This window comes from Clarias gariepinus, chromosome 13 (assembly GCF_024256425.1).
Source record: "Clarias gariepinus isolate MV-2021 ecotype Netherlands chromosome 13, CGAR_prim_01v2, whole genome shotgun sequence".
NCBI classification, from domain to species: Eukaryota; Metazoa; Chordata; class Actinopteri; order Siluriformes; family Clariidae; genus Clarias; species Clarias gariepinus.
The window spans coordinates 9,970,159-9,987,987 of record NC_071112.1 but is presented as its reverse complement, the minus strand read 5'-3'; the positions used below and the strand labels follow the sequence as shown (position 1 = coordinate 9,987,987).

Below are 17,829 nucleotides of genomic sequence, written 5' to 3'. Positions count from 1 at the left end.
GTTGTCAGCATGCTGAGAGACGTGCAGCTCTAATAGCACACACACGACAGAAACAAATGAGAAAAAGCCCTCACGCACACACAAACTTTAAAATTATAATTAGTCGGTCACCAAACACAAGAGTGTGTTATGTATGATGCAACACACCGTAAAACACGCACACAAGCACACAGAATGAGGCCTTATTAATCACTTCACTGTTCTGAGATCAGCTCCGTCTCCCCTCCGACCCGTTTACGTCAGTTTTACGAAGGTGGACAAAATGTTTAACACTACACAAAACAAAATTAGTGTGTTACAGTAAAATACCAAGTGCCCCCTAGTGCAGCACCTTTCCCCTTACAATACAGCACCTTACCAACAATTACAGTCATTTAGTTATTGAAGAGCAACATATCATAATTTTTATCTATGTATAGTTACTTTTAACGTTGTCTAACGTCCGTGCTGGACGTTAGGTCTCTCCGTGCTAGGTTCTGCACTCTGATTGGTCAGGAGGTGTTGATTAATGATCAGCCAGGTTTATAATGATGTGTTAATAATAGGTTGCTTCAGCTGACATCAAGTGTGAGTATAAGCAGATAAACATGTCTCTGTTTAATTAACATAAAGAGCAGTAATTAACAGAAACACAGACAGTCTGTTGAAGCTTATTATTTTAGTTAAAGAGGAACAATCAGGTGACATCGTTTACAAGCAGTAAAGACATGGAGTCAGGTTCAGCAGTCATGGGCAGGGGCAAGGCGGAGGGCGGCAGGATCATACCTTAAAATAGATTCACACACAACTCGAAACAGCAGCAGCATCTCAGATTATTAAAAACATCCAGCTTCATCATCAGCACTCTACACACTTTAGTCTCTGAGCTACAAAAATACAGCGGTTTTTATTTTTCACTTTTCATCCCAATTCCTCTGCTGGTCAGTCTTAATGAAACATTACACACTGATGAAGAAGATGGTGACGAAGAAAAAGGTAACAAAGATGATAATGGAGAAGGAGGTGATGATTGTGATGAAGATGGTGATTATGGAAAAGACGGTAATGATGTGATGATGACAAAATTGGTTGTGATGAAAAAAAATATGATGAAGATGATGTGATGATGAAAATGGTGATGATGATGTAATTACGGACACTAGATGCCAATTTATTTAACAAACAGATTGTGTTTATGTGTGTGTTTGTGTGTGTGTGTGTGTGTGTGTGTGTGTGTGTGTGTGTGTGTGTGGGTGTGTGTGGCTGTGTCTAAAAACACACACAATGCACTACAGTCACACACTACACTACACAGCTGGCTATCTACTGTATAGAGTAACACTAAGAGTCTGTGATTTCAGACAAACTTTACATATAAAATCAGAGCGGCTTTATAAATATCAGACATGACAATCATAAAAAAGAAATAATAATAATCATAGAAAAATCATAGAACTAAAATGACAACCTGGGCATGCTAACACACTGATTCACAACAATGAATGGACGCTATCAGAAACCAGTCGCTTACTGAAACCAGTTAGCATGACTCTGATGACCAGTATGTTAACCAGGATGTTTCAGCTCCATTCTATTCATAAGCAGTATCAGACATGTTAAAAAAAAGTTTCAAAATAATATGGCCACCATCTTTCTTTCCACTGAATGCATTTTAAAGTGTTTACTGTTGTTCCAGTGCATGTGTGTGTGTGTGTGTGTGTGTGTGTACATACAAAAGAGGCACATTTACTCATTTTATGTTATCAAACCCTTTCCTTCGTCTTCAGCAATATAAAAAAGGAAGACGCTGGTGACACATACTCGTTTTTTTTCTAAACGCAGCAGAAGTGCATGTCTGAAGTGCTTCATGTTGTTTTTTCCACCATGGAGAGGCATGTCAAGGGCGGAGCCAGGACCTGTCACTCAGGAATAACTGATCAGGATGGATGAATGACGAGGACATCGAGGAAGAGAAGCGAAGTGGTCGTTCTGATCTCTCTTTCTTTCTCTATTTCTCTGTCCATCGCTGCAGCTCGGTTCGGGTTCTAGCCGAAGTCTATTCGAGGACGATACTCAAGGACCATGGGGTACTCCTGAGGAGAGAGACGACGCTTCAGGCACACAGTGTATACAAATTGGCCGTAAACCTCTTCATACAGTGGAATATGAATCAGAGATCTGACATTAATACGGATTTATAAACAATGCGAACATGACATAATGTCACCACTACGATTCCTGTCCTGTTCTGATTGGCTTGTGAAACAATATATTACGAATACTCTCACATGTGCCTCTTACCTCCATGCGCAGTACTCCATACGAACCCCCTCAGCAGTGCCCTTTAATTGTCGCAATGTTGTAGCAGCGTTATTTTCCTGACCAGGATGACCATTGGGATTAGATTGTTTTTCGTTCTTGCTGCTTTTGTGCAGTAGATAAATAATATAGTATTTGTTTTCAATAAATTAATTTTAAGATAATTCCATTTTGCGGGAGTCTCGCGGTTAATTTTATTCTCCCGCAACCTGCACATACATGAGGACCTTACCGCCCGCTCCCGCATTCACCCATCAAATCTTGTCCCGTGCCGCACTCCGTGCACTGGGTCCCGCAGTACTCCCGTGGGAGTGCAGGTCTCTAGCTCAGAGCCCTGACTAAAATCAACTCTCAATTGGACCATCAGCTTTGGTATGAACTGGAACTAGAACCTCCTCAAAATCACATCAGCACCTGAGCTTAATAACAGCACTATAACAGCAATCACAGGGGAATAAATTTGGACCAGGCCGCTCAACAGGGACATGTAAATGCAATGGACAGGGGTGCACATACTTTTGGCTATACGGTGGATTTATAATCAGATAAGAATGTAACATCTGTTAAATTGGGATGAACGATTTCGTCTAAAAAACATATCTTTCATATGTGGGTTTATGTGCTTATGTGTGTGTGTGTGTGTGAAAAACTGTTAATAATTAAACACAGTCTAACACACTAATACAATCCTGTATACACTACAATACCAAATAATCAGCACTACTGAAGCTTCAGTGTCACTTCCTGTCATTCATTTTGCTTTTTTTTTAATCTGACAAGGTTAGTAAAGGACACGAAACCATGTATGCAAAGTCACTTTCGGATTTTGTGTGTGTGTGTGTGTGTATGTGTGCGCGTTTTTCTGCTTTCCTGTCTGTAACTGGAGAAAAGTGAGTCACAGTGCTGTCAGTGCCTGCGAGGAGCTTTTGCTACTGTCATTCCCACCCACACTGACAGCTGTGTGTGTGTGTGTGTGTGTGTGTGTGTGTGTGGAGGTTAAAATAATTGTTATACACATCCTTTAATCCTGTATTTAATTTTGCACTTCTGTTTTTACAGCATGTGTGCGTCAGCCAATCACATATCGACTTTCCTTTTGAGCCTTGGTAACCATTCTCACATGCAGACACACTCACACACACACACACACACACACTCACTGTGTCGCCCTGTAGTCTCCAGCGGGTTCGGTAGATGAATTCCAGGGTGTGGTCTTTCCCCATGATCTCCCCGTTACACAGGACGTCCAGCTGAAAGAACACACACACACACACACACACCTTGTTGTAAAAGACTCCTTGTTGTAAATTAATAAATTTGACTCTGCCATGTTTGTGAAATCTTTAAAGATTTAAAGCCTTTCGTCGTTTTTTATCATTTGAGTTCTTCAGTTATAATGATTCCTTCAGATTCGTTCACAGATTCAACTGTATGACTCATCATGTCTGAGTCTAAGTCACACAGGTGACGGACTATAAAATAGATAACAGTTTTTGATACTTTTATATTACATGCACATGCTGGTACATGCTCGTGTGTTAGGTCTTAGATAAATTATTTTTCATAATTTTCTCTGAGTAAATGAGTCATTGAGTCAACTGAACTTCAGAGAATTGAATCTCAGTCTTCAGTAAAGGGTTCAGTGAATAAAGTGGGTTGGATCAGGTTCAGCCCACACTCAGTTTCGAAAACATGTCTAATGTGGTGGAAATTTACCTCAAGACAGAGACTCTCTACTTAATCAAATGACTCACTTATTACAGCTGAATGTGAGAATTATAATAAAGGATTCATTTGATAAAGTGGCTGATTCTTTTATTTAAGTTATTCATTCACAAAAAAAAAAAAACAATCATTTGTAGACAAATCATCTGTGGTAAGCGATACTGATTTGTTCACTTTAGTGACCTTAAAAAAACTGAATCCTTTATTAACAGAACACTTTAACTCACAGATAATTATTCACTCTTATTATTGACTCATTAAAAATTTATCATTGACAAATAACACATTTAATGACTGATACTGACTTGTTTGCATGATCCTTAAAAAAAACAGCAATGTTAACATGTTTGTTAATATATTCATCTTAGTGATATATTTAAACAGACAGATGTACTCCGGAACTTACAGTACTTTAATAACACTGAATCCTTCATGACCTAAACATGGAAACCAATAATGATTTTTCCAGTGACTAGTTCATGAAGAATCTAGTGACTGATTCATATTTGTCAAGTGATTTATTCAAAACACTGAGTTAGTGGTATTGATTCTTTCCATTACAGTGAAACCTCGGATTGCGAGTAACGTGGTTTGCGAGTGTTGCAAACCGCAAATATTTTATTTTGTGTAAATTTTGACTTAAAAAACGAGCAAGTCTTGGTTTACGAGCACCGAGTATCATGTATCACGCATATGCTTCTTGTTTTGACGCTGAGCGTCACATGATCACAACTGAACCAACGGTTTTTCTCTCTCTTGCGCTGCGGAATTGTGGGTAATCGTCTCCCCTGCTGGGTCTTACTGCTCGTCTCTTACTGGTATAAATCAACATTCGTGCGCGCGTGTACTGTTAACTATAACACTGTGACCACCTATATTTTCTTTAGATTTATCCTTAAACAAAAATTTTACTAAAAAACAGATTCCAAACTATTGATATATTATACATTGACAGTGATGTATTTGTGCGTGTGTGTTAAATGTTAAAATACGGGCACTTAATATTGATCTGTGATATCCTACCTCATATGAACTCGGTAGCTTCAGCTTCACACAAAGAAACTTCTTAATGGTACCGACGGTGACACGAGTAGAGCAGCGGATAAATTTCTTCATCAGACCCTGCAACACACGCACACAGACACATGCACACACTCAGCAAAGAAGTCATCCAGGACATTCATAATAAAGATGCGGAACACAACTTTGTATAATTAAAACATAAATTGTACGGAAATAAAAACAGCAGTAGCCTCTCTGAGTATAACAGCAGCCGTGACAGTCATGAACGCTTCCACAGAGGCTATCATCTCATGTCCAGCTTACCTCTAGGACAAACACCTGGAATCTGAACTCGTTTTAGACATTTACAACAACAACTTTTGGAGTAGAGAAAGATCTTTAGTTGAGGAACTGTTGTTGAATATGGCAGGTTTAACACAGAAACATTTGTACATTTTAACAGAAGAAGATAAATAGCTTGTTTTTTCTGTTGTTATGGAGCTCTTACACCATGAATTCCTCTGTGCGCATAAAGCTCTTTCAGACTGTTCCTAATCAGACCGGATATTCTCGAATTTATTGATTCTTGCTTGTTCAAGTCTTTGACCTCACATGCTTCCCTCTCCCTGATTCGCTAAGAAATATTACTACTTCCTTACAAATTGTTGACAACTCTGATAATCATCTAAAACTCATGCTGAAATATACTAGGGACAACTCAAAATTGACTAAAAGCTGTCAAGACTTCTCAAGAGCTAATAAGATTTTTCTGGAATATAGAGAACAAAACTGCCAATATAATAAATGAATGAATGAATAAATAAATAAATTAATTAATTAATTAATAAGCACTGAAAAATTATTACATACAAATATATATATATATATATATATATATATATATATAAATACATATAATTTTAATTCATTACTTATTTACCTGAAAATAGTCTTTTCTGTTAACTTTTTTGCCTGTTTTGTCCTATTTATTAATTTCCCTAATTATTCAATTGACACTTGAATTACTTACTTATTCATTGATTTTCATATTTGACTCTTTCCACATTCATTCATTGACACATTTGTTTATTGGTTTTTATTTATTCCCATATTTCTTTAATAACGTGTTAATGTGTCTTCTCTATTCAGGCGTTGTAGGAAGCACCAATTACTAAAAACTACAAATTGCTAAAACTTTTTTTGTATACTCATATCACTGACTACATTTGTAATTTGAAGATTACATTTTTGAATGGCTACGATTTCTCACATACCATGACAAGACTTACCAAACTGATTTACTCTTTAACTGTGTCAAAGTTATTTGTACGTGGTTTGTGCTTCTTCGTAATGGATTGTTGAGACAAAAAATTGATTGTTTGATTCCTGCCTTGGGTCTGTGTTTGTGTAGTTTGCATGTTCTCCCCATTCTTGGTGGGTTTCCTCCCACAATCTACAGACATGCAGTTGAGGCTAACTTTAATCCCCAAATTGCACTGTATGTATGTGTGTGCTATGTGATGGATTGAAACCCCATACAGGGTGTACACTGCCTTATGCCCCAAGTCTTTTGGGACATATATAGGATGAAGCAGTTTAGATGATTATGATGACTTTCCCACACTGTCACGAGTCAAAAGTTGCCACAGTCTGCTAACAAACGTGACAAATTTCAATACAGAGCACGTGCACCCTCACCATCACAGGGGGATTCCAGGCATATACAGTTTATGACAGTTTGGTAAAGGGCAGCAAGATTATTCCCGAAATGTGAATTATGATCCATGGGAACTGAGATTATAAATCTCTTATATGAATCTCTTTTTTGTTTAAACAAATCATTTACTGCACTCAAGTAAAAACAACAATAGAAAAAAAACATAGCGGTTTCGCCTATGCGCATTGAGGGACACACGTGGCATAAAAAAAGAGCCAATCAGAAACAGGTCTTCAGAATTGTCCCCACCTCCCGCTTCTGATTGGCTGGAATTCAGGGAACACAGTGTTGATGATAAGCGTGTGCAGGAGAGCAAGTGGAAATACAGTTTGGGCCCAACACAATTGAGAATTTGATGGAACAAGTGAACATTTAAGCAAGACTCAAGTTCTTGGCATGAAAGTTAGGGCATACTGCTCTAACCCCACCAAGTAAACTTTGTTATGTGAGTGACAGCGTAATGCCATAAATGAAAAACAGAAACGAGAGAAGCGATCGAGTTGTGTGACTGCATCATTTGCTAATCTCTGGCCTGATAGGTGAATTAATAGTGTTTTTTGTTATATTATTTCATTCAATTTTATTTGTATAGCGCTTTTAACAATTGACATTGTCGCAAAGCAGCTTTACACAATCAAAAGAATCATGTAAGTTTGTATAAAATGTGAATGTGTATGAATCAAAATGATAAGATTGTCCCTGATGAGCAAGCCGAAAACGACTGCGACAGCGGCAAAGAAAAACTGCCTGAGATGGCAGTAGGAAGAAACCTTGAGAGGAACCAGACTCAACAGGGAACCCATCCTCATTTGGGTGAGACGGTTAGCAGGGATTGATCTGCATCTTACTATGTGAGACTGGAGGTTCAGTATAACAGTAGTTGTGTTTAAGTTATAATGGAGTCCAGTTCGTTATTGACGGCTCAGGTAGACTGTAGGAAACTCCAGTCCTGAACTTTCCAGTGACTGAAGTCACAAGTCCTCAGAGACCAGCTGTCTGCATCAGCCGAGGTGTGACTGATACATCATCTGGGATTTTTGTCAAGTGAACATGTGAATGCAGCGTGATCTGAATGCAGGGAAACACATGCATCTCCCATCCCTGATTAATTCAGGCCCTTCTTATGAGCTCTGTAATGTGAAATTACATTGTGGGAAAAATATATATATAAAAACACACACTCCAGATTACCATGTGAAATGAAGATAAAAGCATAAAATCTAAAATAAATAGAAATACAACCAGCTCCAGTTATTCTCCTGCTCTAATCTGCTCACAGGTTTATTTCTGAATGAAACAACGCCACACCTACCTTCACTGTGCTCTCTCCTGATTGGCCGTTGCTCCTCAGGCAGTCGAGGCAGATAGCGATCTGAGGGTCATTTCTGTGATAATCACCTCCCTCACCTTCCTCTCTGTCATCCTCTTCCTCACATACACGAGAGCGTTTGGCCCTGGGACCTTCTAAAACATACACACACACACACACACACAGAAATGTAAAATACTGATCATTTACAGAGAGAGCTATGTTTATGTCGTGTACTGAACATGCACTGTGTGTGTGTGTGTGTGTGTGTGTGTGTTTGTGTGTGTGTGTGTGTGTTACCCTCACCTTCCCTATTAGATCTGGCTTCATTTTTCCTCCAGAAATCCATTTCTTGTTGTTCCTCCTCTAGTCATTAATGACAGTACCACATGTTAATAAAACAGACGCGTACACACACACACACACACACACACACACACACAGTGTAAATACTGTAACTTTGTGTGTAACTCACTCTCTCTCAGACCAGGCACCAACTTAAAGATGATTTCCTCCAGGGTTTTATCCAACCTTAAATAGAAGAAGTGGAATATAAGAACTACAGAGATGTACAGGTGTGTGTGTGAGGTGTGTGTCTGTGAGTTACCTCAGCATCTCTAGAGGATTGGTTTCATGGACTTGAATGCCGCATTCAGGACAGTCGTTACTCTCCTCAAAGTGTTGGACGATGCAGCTCTTACAGACTGGACCCACACACACACACACAATTATTTATAATTATCAATCACTCATTTTAAACATCACAGCAGTTCAGCATTTACACTGTCACACTATGTGTCAACACACTGTCATGGTGCATTTGTGAACCTTTAGTGATTCAGCAGATACACGCAAGGCCAGGTCTATGTAACTACACATTCATGATGACATCATAAGGGTCAAAGGTCACTCACAGGTGTGGAGGCACTCTGTGACGGCGGTGGGTTTGATCAGGTAGCCCCGGCACACGGAGCAGGTGATATAGCGGTTAAACTCTCTGATCAGGTGCCTCCTCTGCGAGGCCATCTTCAGAAGATGGTCAGAGGTCAAGAGGTCAAAAACAGCACCCAGTTGGTCGCCATGGAGATGGTGCCATGTCGCCACATCGAGGCCGTCGACGCATCCTCCTCCCGCCCGACGCGATCACGGCCTCCTAAACGCCACAGAGCGATGGAAGGGAAAAAAATATTTTTATGTACATTCATTAATTTTAATACAGTGTGTATGTGTGTTTGAATCGAGACAGAAGTGTGTAAAATCAGTTGTTGTTTTTTTAAGGTAGATATGAGAACACCTAAAGAACATCTCTATTGTGTGACTGATCCAGTACACTTGCACATGAGTTCAGGTCGGCTCTTAAGATCTGAGCTTAATTTTGGTGTGTGTGTGTGGAGTTTCACACTTTAACGCTCTACCAGTGTCTGTTAGAGGTTCCTCCATGGTTCTCCAGGTTTCTCTAACCTAAAAACATTCCCCCGTCACACACAGTGCTCCAGGGACTCCGGATTCACAAGCACTCTGGCTGAGACAACACACACACACACGTGTATTTTGGATACTGCCATTGATGATCACAGTACAAAACCATTCATCGTATTTAGACAGTTATTATAAGAGTAAAACTTTTACACTAATGATAACGTAGGCTAAGGAAGCCGTTGCCCCGCCCCCTGTGACGTAACGGCTATCCGATATAAGCGCTTATGTAATAGTGTGTATGTGTGCAGTGTTTGTGTGTGTGTTTATGTGTACGTATTCCCAAGTCTAACCTATATTATCTCAGCAAACATTTACGTGACGTCATCTTGACAGCGGCGCACCACGCGGGGCAGGTGGCGTGAGCTCGCTCTTGCGCGCGCCACAGAGTTACCGGTTACGGTGTGTGTGTGTGTGTCTGTATAAAACTGAGCGGGCCGTTACCGCCTCTCTAATAGGTTACGTCACATTAGAATATCAGCGCGCGAAGCGGACACGCGCGAAACGCGGTTTCTCTTGTCGCACGCGCGCGCACCTATTCTGCCGCTGTTACGCTATATACTATATACTAGCAGTGACGTCACCGCTTACCGTAAAAACCGCGAGGTCTGTTCGGGTTTTGTTTTGGACTGTCTTCCGGATATTTCTTAACCCCGAGCAAAACTTTGCGCGTGCACACACACACACACACACACATACAAACACACAAACACGCTTCCCCATGCCTTAAAACAAATTACCCCACAAAAAAACAATATAACGGAACTGCGCGTGCACTCCCACGCGCTCGGATCTACTCACCGGTTCTCCCTCGTGCCGCCGTTAGTGACGCACGCGAGTTTTAAAGGCGGTGAAAACGGAACGGGGGGAAACGGCGCAGCTCGCGCAGGAAGAAGGAGAGGGGCGGGGTCACGCTTGTTCACGCGATCTCATCCCCCAACCCCGAGAGCGCGCGCGCGCCTGTGCGGCTGCACGCGCAGATGATTATTTGTTTATTTGTTTATTTATTTGTCGATTAATGTGGAAACAATTTTTTAATTATAATGTTTAAAATATTTTTTATGTTTAAGGCAAATAATAATAATAATAATATTAATAATAAAGGCTTAGTTATGTATGTATTATTATTATTATATATGCACACACATTTTTGTGGGATTCATATTAGCTGCACCCCAATACAGGTTACTCTGTAGGTGTTTAATAATTAAATGCAGGCCATATGTTGTTCTGCATAAAAAGTATTGACACCCCTCTACCATGTCCATCAATATAAACTGAGCAGTGATCGTGCAGTGATGTTACAGGAGTACCTCAGGGTGAAGTGCTTGATCCAGTTCTGTACTTTTTTTAATCCCAGAGAGTGAGAGAGAGTCTGTGTGATGTGTTTAATATCCTGGTCTCATAATGAGATAAAGGTAAAGATGCTGTCTGTTTTTATTTATTAAATATCAACAGATTTACCAACAAAATCCTCCACAGTGTGGAGTGGAGTGTATTAAAATCATGTAACATCACAGTGAACAACTCTTTCTGAGTCTCAGACATCCTCATTAATATTCATGTGAAGACGGAGAGGTGAAAGGAGACCTTACCTTAAAACAATTTTGGGGTGTAGTAGGTCAAAGGTCATGTAGGTGTTGTAATCACTGATTATGTAATGAGTCATAAATGGAAATAAACTTTACAGAGCAAACTCATCAGCTGGCATACTAAAAACAACACAGATTATTATTTTTTTATTTCATGTATTTGTAATTAAATGTAATGTTAAAATTCATTTACAACTAAAAATCAATTCTATAGATTATTAATTGGAAAAATGACAGAAGGAATGCTAAAAATCACCTGTAAACCTTTAAACTAATGCAAAAATAATATTTTTATATATTTATATATAAATATGCAAATTAGGAAACAACCTTATGTTTCAAAGAGACTAAAACAGACAGGTATCACTCTTTATTTAAGTCCTCATAAAAAAAAAACATCTGTATCTTTTAATATGCATGAATATGAAAATGAGGAAATACCTCATGAACCAAAAATGCCCCCAAATGACCAAGGATAGTCTCTTCTATTTAAATACTTTCATCTATAAATATGCAGTCAATATGGAAATTAGGAAAAACTCCCATGTAGTAAGAAAGCCAAAAAAAACTCTATAAAAAAACTATATTTTTTATATATAGTAAATGTACATTAGCAAACAAAAGTTTACAAATCACAAGTTTGGGTTTATTTTCTACATTCTAGAACAATGCTGCATTTTTTAAAGAAAATAACACATATGGCATTAGGTAATTAAGTAACAACAACAACAACAGTCAGTTGTTATTTTAAGACACCAACGTCAGCTGTTCTGAAATAGTTCTTGTCAAGTGCATTTGCAAAACTCATCAAGCACCATGATGAAACTGGCTTTCATGACCATCCCAGAAAAGCAAGACCTCTAGTGCAGAGGAGTGCATAATCACCAATAATTCTTGATCATCTCAGATTAATGCTGTTATAAAGGCAAAGCATATTACAGAGCATAAATAGCAGACACATCTCAGTATAAACTGTTCAAAAGGAGATAATTGCATATGTTAGATGCCTTCGGCATTGTTTTACAATGTAAAAAGCAATTAACCTTAGGGAAAAGACCATGGAATTAGAAGGTCTGTCCAAACTTCTGACTTATAGTGTAATTGAACTTGCTTCAGGATGCTAATTCATTGGTGCACCAAACAGGGCCTTTAACACCAAGCTAGCTTGGGGTAAAAATATATCAGCCTTACTTTCTTTTCTTGTCACAGAATAACATCTAACAGCTTGCAAACACAAATAAGACTGTAGCTGTGAGATGAAGTCTGGGCCTAAAATAGAGTGATATGGAAAGTGCTAAACTGTGTAGTCAAATTCTGTGCTCTGATTGGTCAAAAAGTGTTGATTAATTGTGTACAACAGCAACAAGTAGTGCAGGTTTATATTAATGTACTTAGTCTACTAAGTATTTCTTTCCATAGTAACTGTTTGTGTGGATTCATTGATATACTAATAAATTGAAATGGAATAAACACAACAACAAATCACAAGAATGAATGGCCCTTACAATAGCAAAGTAAGGAAGTGATTCTGTAAGATGTAAGGAAGGAGTCTCCAGTGTCAGAGACACAATTAAGTCAAGTAAGTTTTGATTGTCATTTTATAGAACTTGTATACGCTGGAATAAAATTTTGTTTCTTCAGGATCATGGTAAATAAAATGCAAAAATACAACAGAGTGAGGCAAAGGATACAAAAAACATGGCCTGTAAACTATTTAGTAGTGTTGCCGTAGTAAGTATGTTTGCTTTGTAGCAGAGAGAGTGTATGTGTGTGTGTGTGGTATTTTAAAGTCTAAATTTATTCTGGGCTGGTGCCGAGTTGTCTCACTTTGAAAATAATGATCATTACAGCCATAAATAATAATAGCACAATGACTACATGTATCTATGTTAGTTCATGGTCAAGTATATATAGAGATTCTGCAGTCATGTGACCTACCCTGACACTGATTGTTAACAGGTGCAATCTTTGTGGTCAGGGTTAACCTTGGCACTCAAAACATTCCAAATGACTACTGCCAATCTTAATGATCAAAACAGAGTATGTGAACTTCATAAAAGGTTCAATTATCAGTTACAATCATTACTTAAAATTATCTTCTTTCGGCATGTCAGACCCCTACATTGCCCCTGCACCCAGACTTTTATAATTGGTTCTGAAGCATTAATTGAAGATGTTCGCAAACACATATGAGTTTAGAGGCAAACAAATATGTAAGTGTCATATCAAATCAGATATTAAGTCAAACAGGTAAGTTTTACGCCATGACCAATAGTGTGGAGATGGCTGTACTGTATGTAAAAAGTATAAAATTTTAAATTCTCCAAAAATCAGTTGATGAATTCCTTATCTTTCCTTTGTTCCGAAGCACTTTAATGAACACTATCCAAGCTTTTGATTCCAGTTGTGATAAAAAAAACATATGTTTTTTTGCTTGGTACTCTTTAGTTGCCTGCTTCCGTGCCCCTGTTTAAGATATTTTTAGGGGTAGCAGGGAAATCCTGATGTCACAATAAGATTCTTTCATTCATTTCAAGTCACAGAATCCCTATTCTAATATTCTACAAATAGGATTTCACATGAGATTTTCTAGGCGGTCCTAATAAACAAACTTGCACTGACCATATCTCAGGAACCAGATATGATACAGGAATAAATCTGGTACTAAAATGGAGTTGATTGAACCAGGAATCTGACAATCTGCAGCACTCGAATCTCTCAAAATGCCACAGTGTGAAACGATTGGAGCCTGTCATTGGAACATGCCTATATACGTCTAATTACGAAGCTAGAAAGTTAAGCTTTAGCTTAACTAAAATGTTAATGTGTTTAAGTCTAATTTATATGCTTAGCATTTGAGTAAACCCAGTCATCCATGCCCTACACATTGTCCTGTGCCACACTCCTAATTTTGTAACGGGTTCGACCCCATGTGCACGGGCAGCATCATGAAGCACGGACACGAGGCGAGGTCTTACGGGAAAAATGGTAATTTATTTAGGTAAAATAAGGAAGGAAAGGGTTAATGAGGAAGGATGAAAGGGGAAGGGATAAAATGCACGTGCATGTCTGGAGGCAGTGCCCAGCGGGGATGCAGGCTTGGAGCTTGGGATAGGTGGCGGTAGACAGAGTGGCATGGCGGCGCCTCTCCCGCTGTCGATGGCTGGCCTGGCCCCTCCCAGCTCTTTGTGAGTGCGGCCTCAGGTGAGAGTCCTTGCTGCGACCATCGGCTGGGTGGCTTTCCCGCCAGGGATCGGGGGCTCTGACGCCATTCCCCTCGCGGCCTTTTTCTCTTCTGTGGCAGGGACGCGAAGAGAATTAATTTATGATTATATTATATCCAGAAAGCAACAGATATAGCAGCGATACAGCGTATTGTTGTGCTAAACCGAAGACACCGCCATTCGCGGCGTTCGTAATGCTTGATCAGGCATACATGTTGCGAAAGAGATATGCAGCAATAAATATCCAGGTAGTGGTGGACCACAGGAGTCTGGACGCCACCTTGATTACCCAGTTATACGATCTTAGCCACTTAGAGGCAAATTGTTTGCCACCTGTTCAATATTAAAAGTGATTGCCAATTTTAATGCATTAGTCACATTATGAAATAGGATAATTTTGGTATTTTTTGTAACATTTTGTAAGATGTTTATTTCTATTGTAAAGGTGGACAGTTTAACATTTCTATGGCGATTGACCCAATTTTGGTGCCAGCTTCCTAAATACCACCACCTTAGCAACAGAATATATTTAGCAACTTTGCTAAAAAGACAAAAACAAAAAAACTTTACCTCAGGTTACTGTAAATTTAGGTTAACTCTATTTGCTATTTTCTATGCCAGCTGCTAATCTGGTGATTAGCCAGTAAAGTACTCTTTTTGTTTATGTTGTAGCCACTGTATTTAATGGTAAAAAAGTAATGCTAAAGCTGCATTATCTGTAGCTTAGTCTCTACACACATGCACACACACACATACACTCTAGCTGTATTTAATTTTTTTGCCAGACAGTCATTAACACAGCTCTGCGATTCATCTATCAGCCAGGGATGAACACACACTTTATTAAACCCAGATGAGTTTAAGTGCCACTGCGGGATTCACACTGCTATTTATAAGCTAAACAAGCTCAACGGCTAATGCCTGAACACCCAGCTAACACCTTAATACACCAGCACCACAGTTACATGCCTCATCACGTGCTTAATTTTTTTTAATGCTCCTTAAAAACATGATTATTTGTAATGATACTCTAGGTTTCATTACTTGGGACATGTAATATAGTGTTGTATAGAAAACACACTACTAAACATTCATAAACATTCATATGATTTATTTCCACTTGGACTTGAATAAACACTGCATTTTTCTGATACAGTGTAATCCGATAAATAAACAGCTTTGACATCCATGTTTTATTTGGACTGAAATAAAGAGCTTGAATATAGTGTTAAATTAGCACACATACAGTGTTGAATAAATAAACATTCGATTTACAGTTTGACTGAAATAAAGACTTTGTTCTCATAGTTTTTGAGTCACAGGCATGGCATACGATACAGTATGTGCAGATGCTGGTGTTCATTAATACATAAAACCAAAAAAAAAAAAAAACAGAAAAACAAACATATGGGGAATTACTACAACAAAACAGGAATCAAAAACAGCAGTGAACAACTGATGTCAGACAAAAAGACTGTTCAAGCTTAAATAATAACACTAATCAAGGACTCCAAATGAGGACAAATGTGAGCAATAAACATGAAGCATGTTACAGTGAGACACAACATCGACATCGAAGTCCCTTACACCAAAACACAGAAAAGTGTCCCAAACCTGGCTTTTGGGAATAGCAGTACGTCATCAGTGCCAGACGGGGTTGCTGAGCTGAACGGAGGCAGTGCAGTGTCTGACTGAGACAGGGCAAGGGTTGGCTCAGGCAGTGCAGGGCTAACAGGAAGCGTCTCCAAGTTAACCCACGGAATTTGGGAGCCTACAGGGTTAACAGGAAGGATTTCACTGCTAACGGGGTTAGTGTGAGGGATTTTATTATGAGCAGGAAGAATCTTAGGGCTAACAGGACTAACAGGAAATATCTCATGGTTAATAGGAAACATTTCAGGGTTAACAAAAGACAGTTCAAAATAAACAACATGTAAGTCAGGTTAAGACTTGGCATTGGAAGTCTCCCTGTTGACCTCCGTCTGGAGTTGAGCCAGGTGTATGTTGATCTCTGCTCTCTCGTCCTGGGGCTCCTGCATCCATTTCACTGCATGCTGTGCTATGCTTTGAGTGTAGCTTTGCAAATGTCCAGCTGAATGGCAAATTCTATTGCTTTTTGCTGTATGGTTCTGTGCAGTCTGCCTTTCATAGCCACAACTTACAGGGTTTCTCTTCACCCTGAATAGCACTCTAAACTCACGGCCCATCCTTCTCACTTGGTGTGAGGAGCTTCTTCACCCTGTTTTCCTCTCTCCTGTATGTGCCACATTGCTGCTGACTTCTCAGCAGATAATGAGGGGGCTGCCCACAATGTCTGCTTACTTTTGGGTTCTTTGTTGCTGATCTGTTTTCAGAGAACCATGATGGAGCCAGCACCATCCTAGATGAACTTATTATTTATAATAAGGATATTGCTTTATAATGAGGATTATGCTTTCTTAACATAACTTCCTTAAATTTAATAATATGCACATGTTTACTTCCTTAGTTTTTGGGGTAATGCACTCTATATATATCACTGGTCACTACTTACTATGTCCACCTACAGAACTGTGTATCTGACAGTGTGATCTGCAGCATGGGTGCTCCTCAAGGGACAGTTCTATCTCCCTTTCTTGTCACATTATATAGATTGTGGTTGTTTGGAGTGTTCAGGGAAATAATACCTCACAGTACCAGTCAAACATAGACAACTTTTTCATCTGGTGTAAACCTTTTTTTACGAAGATGCTTGATATAAGGAAAACAAAGGAACTAGGAGTGGGCTTTAGAAAATCCCAGACCCTAATTATTCCTGTATCTATCTGTCGGCAAAAAGTTGACGTCGTTTACATTTACATTTAGGCATTTGGCAGACGCTCTTATCCAGAGCGACTTACAAAAAGTGCTTTAATGTTTACAACATTGGATACATACTTACACTGGGTTAACTAGGTTAATAACTAAGTACCATTAGTCCAACACAACTGAGGTGTTTTTACTCGTTACTCGTTTCAGAGTACAAATACCTGGAAGTCCTTTTAGACAATAAACTGGATTGGGCAGTAAACACAACAGCTTACTGTTCTTCTTTACAAGAAATGCCAGAGCTGGCTGTAATATTTGAGGAGGCTTAACATTTGCAATACCCTGCCATGAATGTTCAATAAATCTATGGTAGCAAGTGCCATCTTTTATGCAGTGGTCTGTTGTGGCTGTAGCATGAAGGTGGTGGACAAAAATAGACTGGACAAATTAATCAGGAGGGCTGGCTCTGTCCGGGGCATGGAGCTGGACCCTGTTCATGTTGTGGTCGGGAGGAGGATGCTGTTTAAACTCCACTCAATCCTGGACAATCCTTCTCACCTTATACACAGTGTGCTGGCCGATCAGAGGAGAACACTCAGCCAGAGACTGATCACTGCCAAGTGTTTTACTGAGTGGCATAGGAGATTCTTTACTCTAGTGCCCATTTAACTGTACTCTTTTCTGTACAAACTAAACCTG

The 17,829-nt window shown here is 39.2% G+C and overlaps 1 protein-coding gene across 1 annotated transcript; it reads right to left on the bottom strand.

The window, feature by feature from the left end:
- Positions 1 to 641: 641 nt before the first annotated feature.
- Positions 642 to 10,441, bottom strand: pcgf5a (polycomb group ring finger 5a). Its single transcript, XM_053510526.1, has 9 exons — positions 10,329 to 10,441; positions 8,966 to 9,204; positions 8,659 to 8,755; positions 8,527 to 8,582; positions 8,358 to 8,417; positions 8,055 to 8,206; positions 5,047 to 5,145; positions 3,459 to 3,548; positions 642 to 2,072 (listed from the first exon to the last, which is right to left on the bottom strand). Exons 2-9 carry the CDS (start codon positions 9,075 to 9,077, stop codon positions 2,025 to 2,027), a joined length of 714 nt encoding a protein of 237 aa, XP_053366501.1. The 5' UTR covers positions 9,078 to 9,204; positions 10,329 to 10,441; the 3' UTR covers positions 642 to 2,024.
- Positions 10,442 to 17,829: the final 7,388 nt, after the last annotated feature.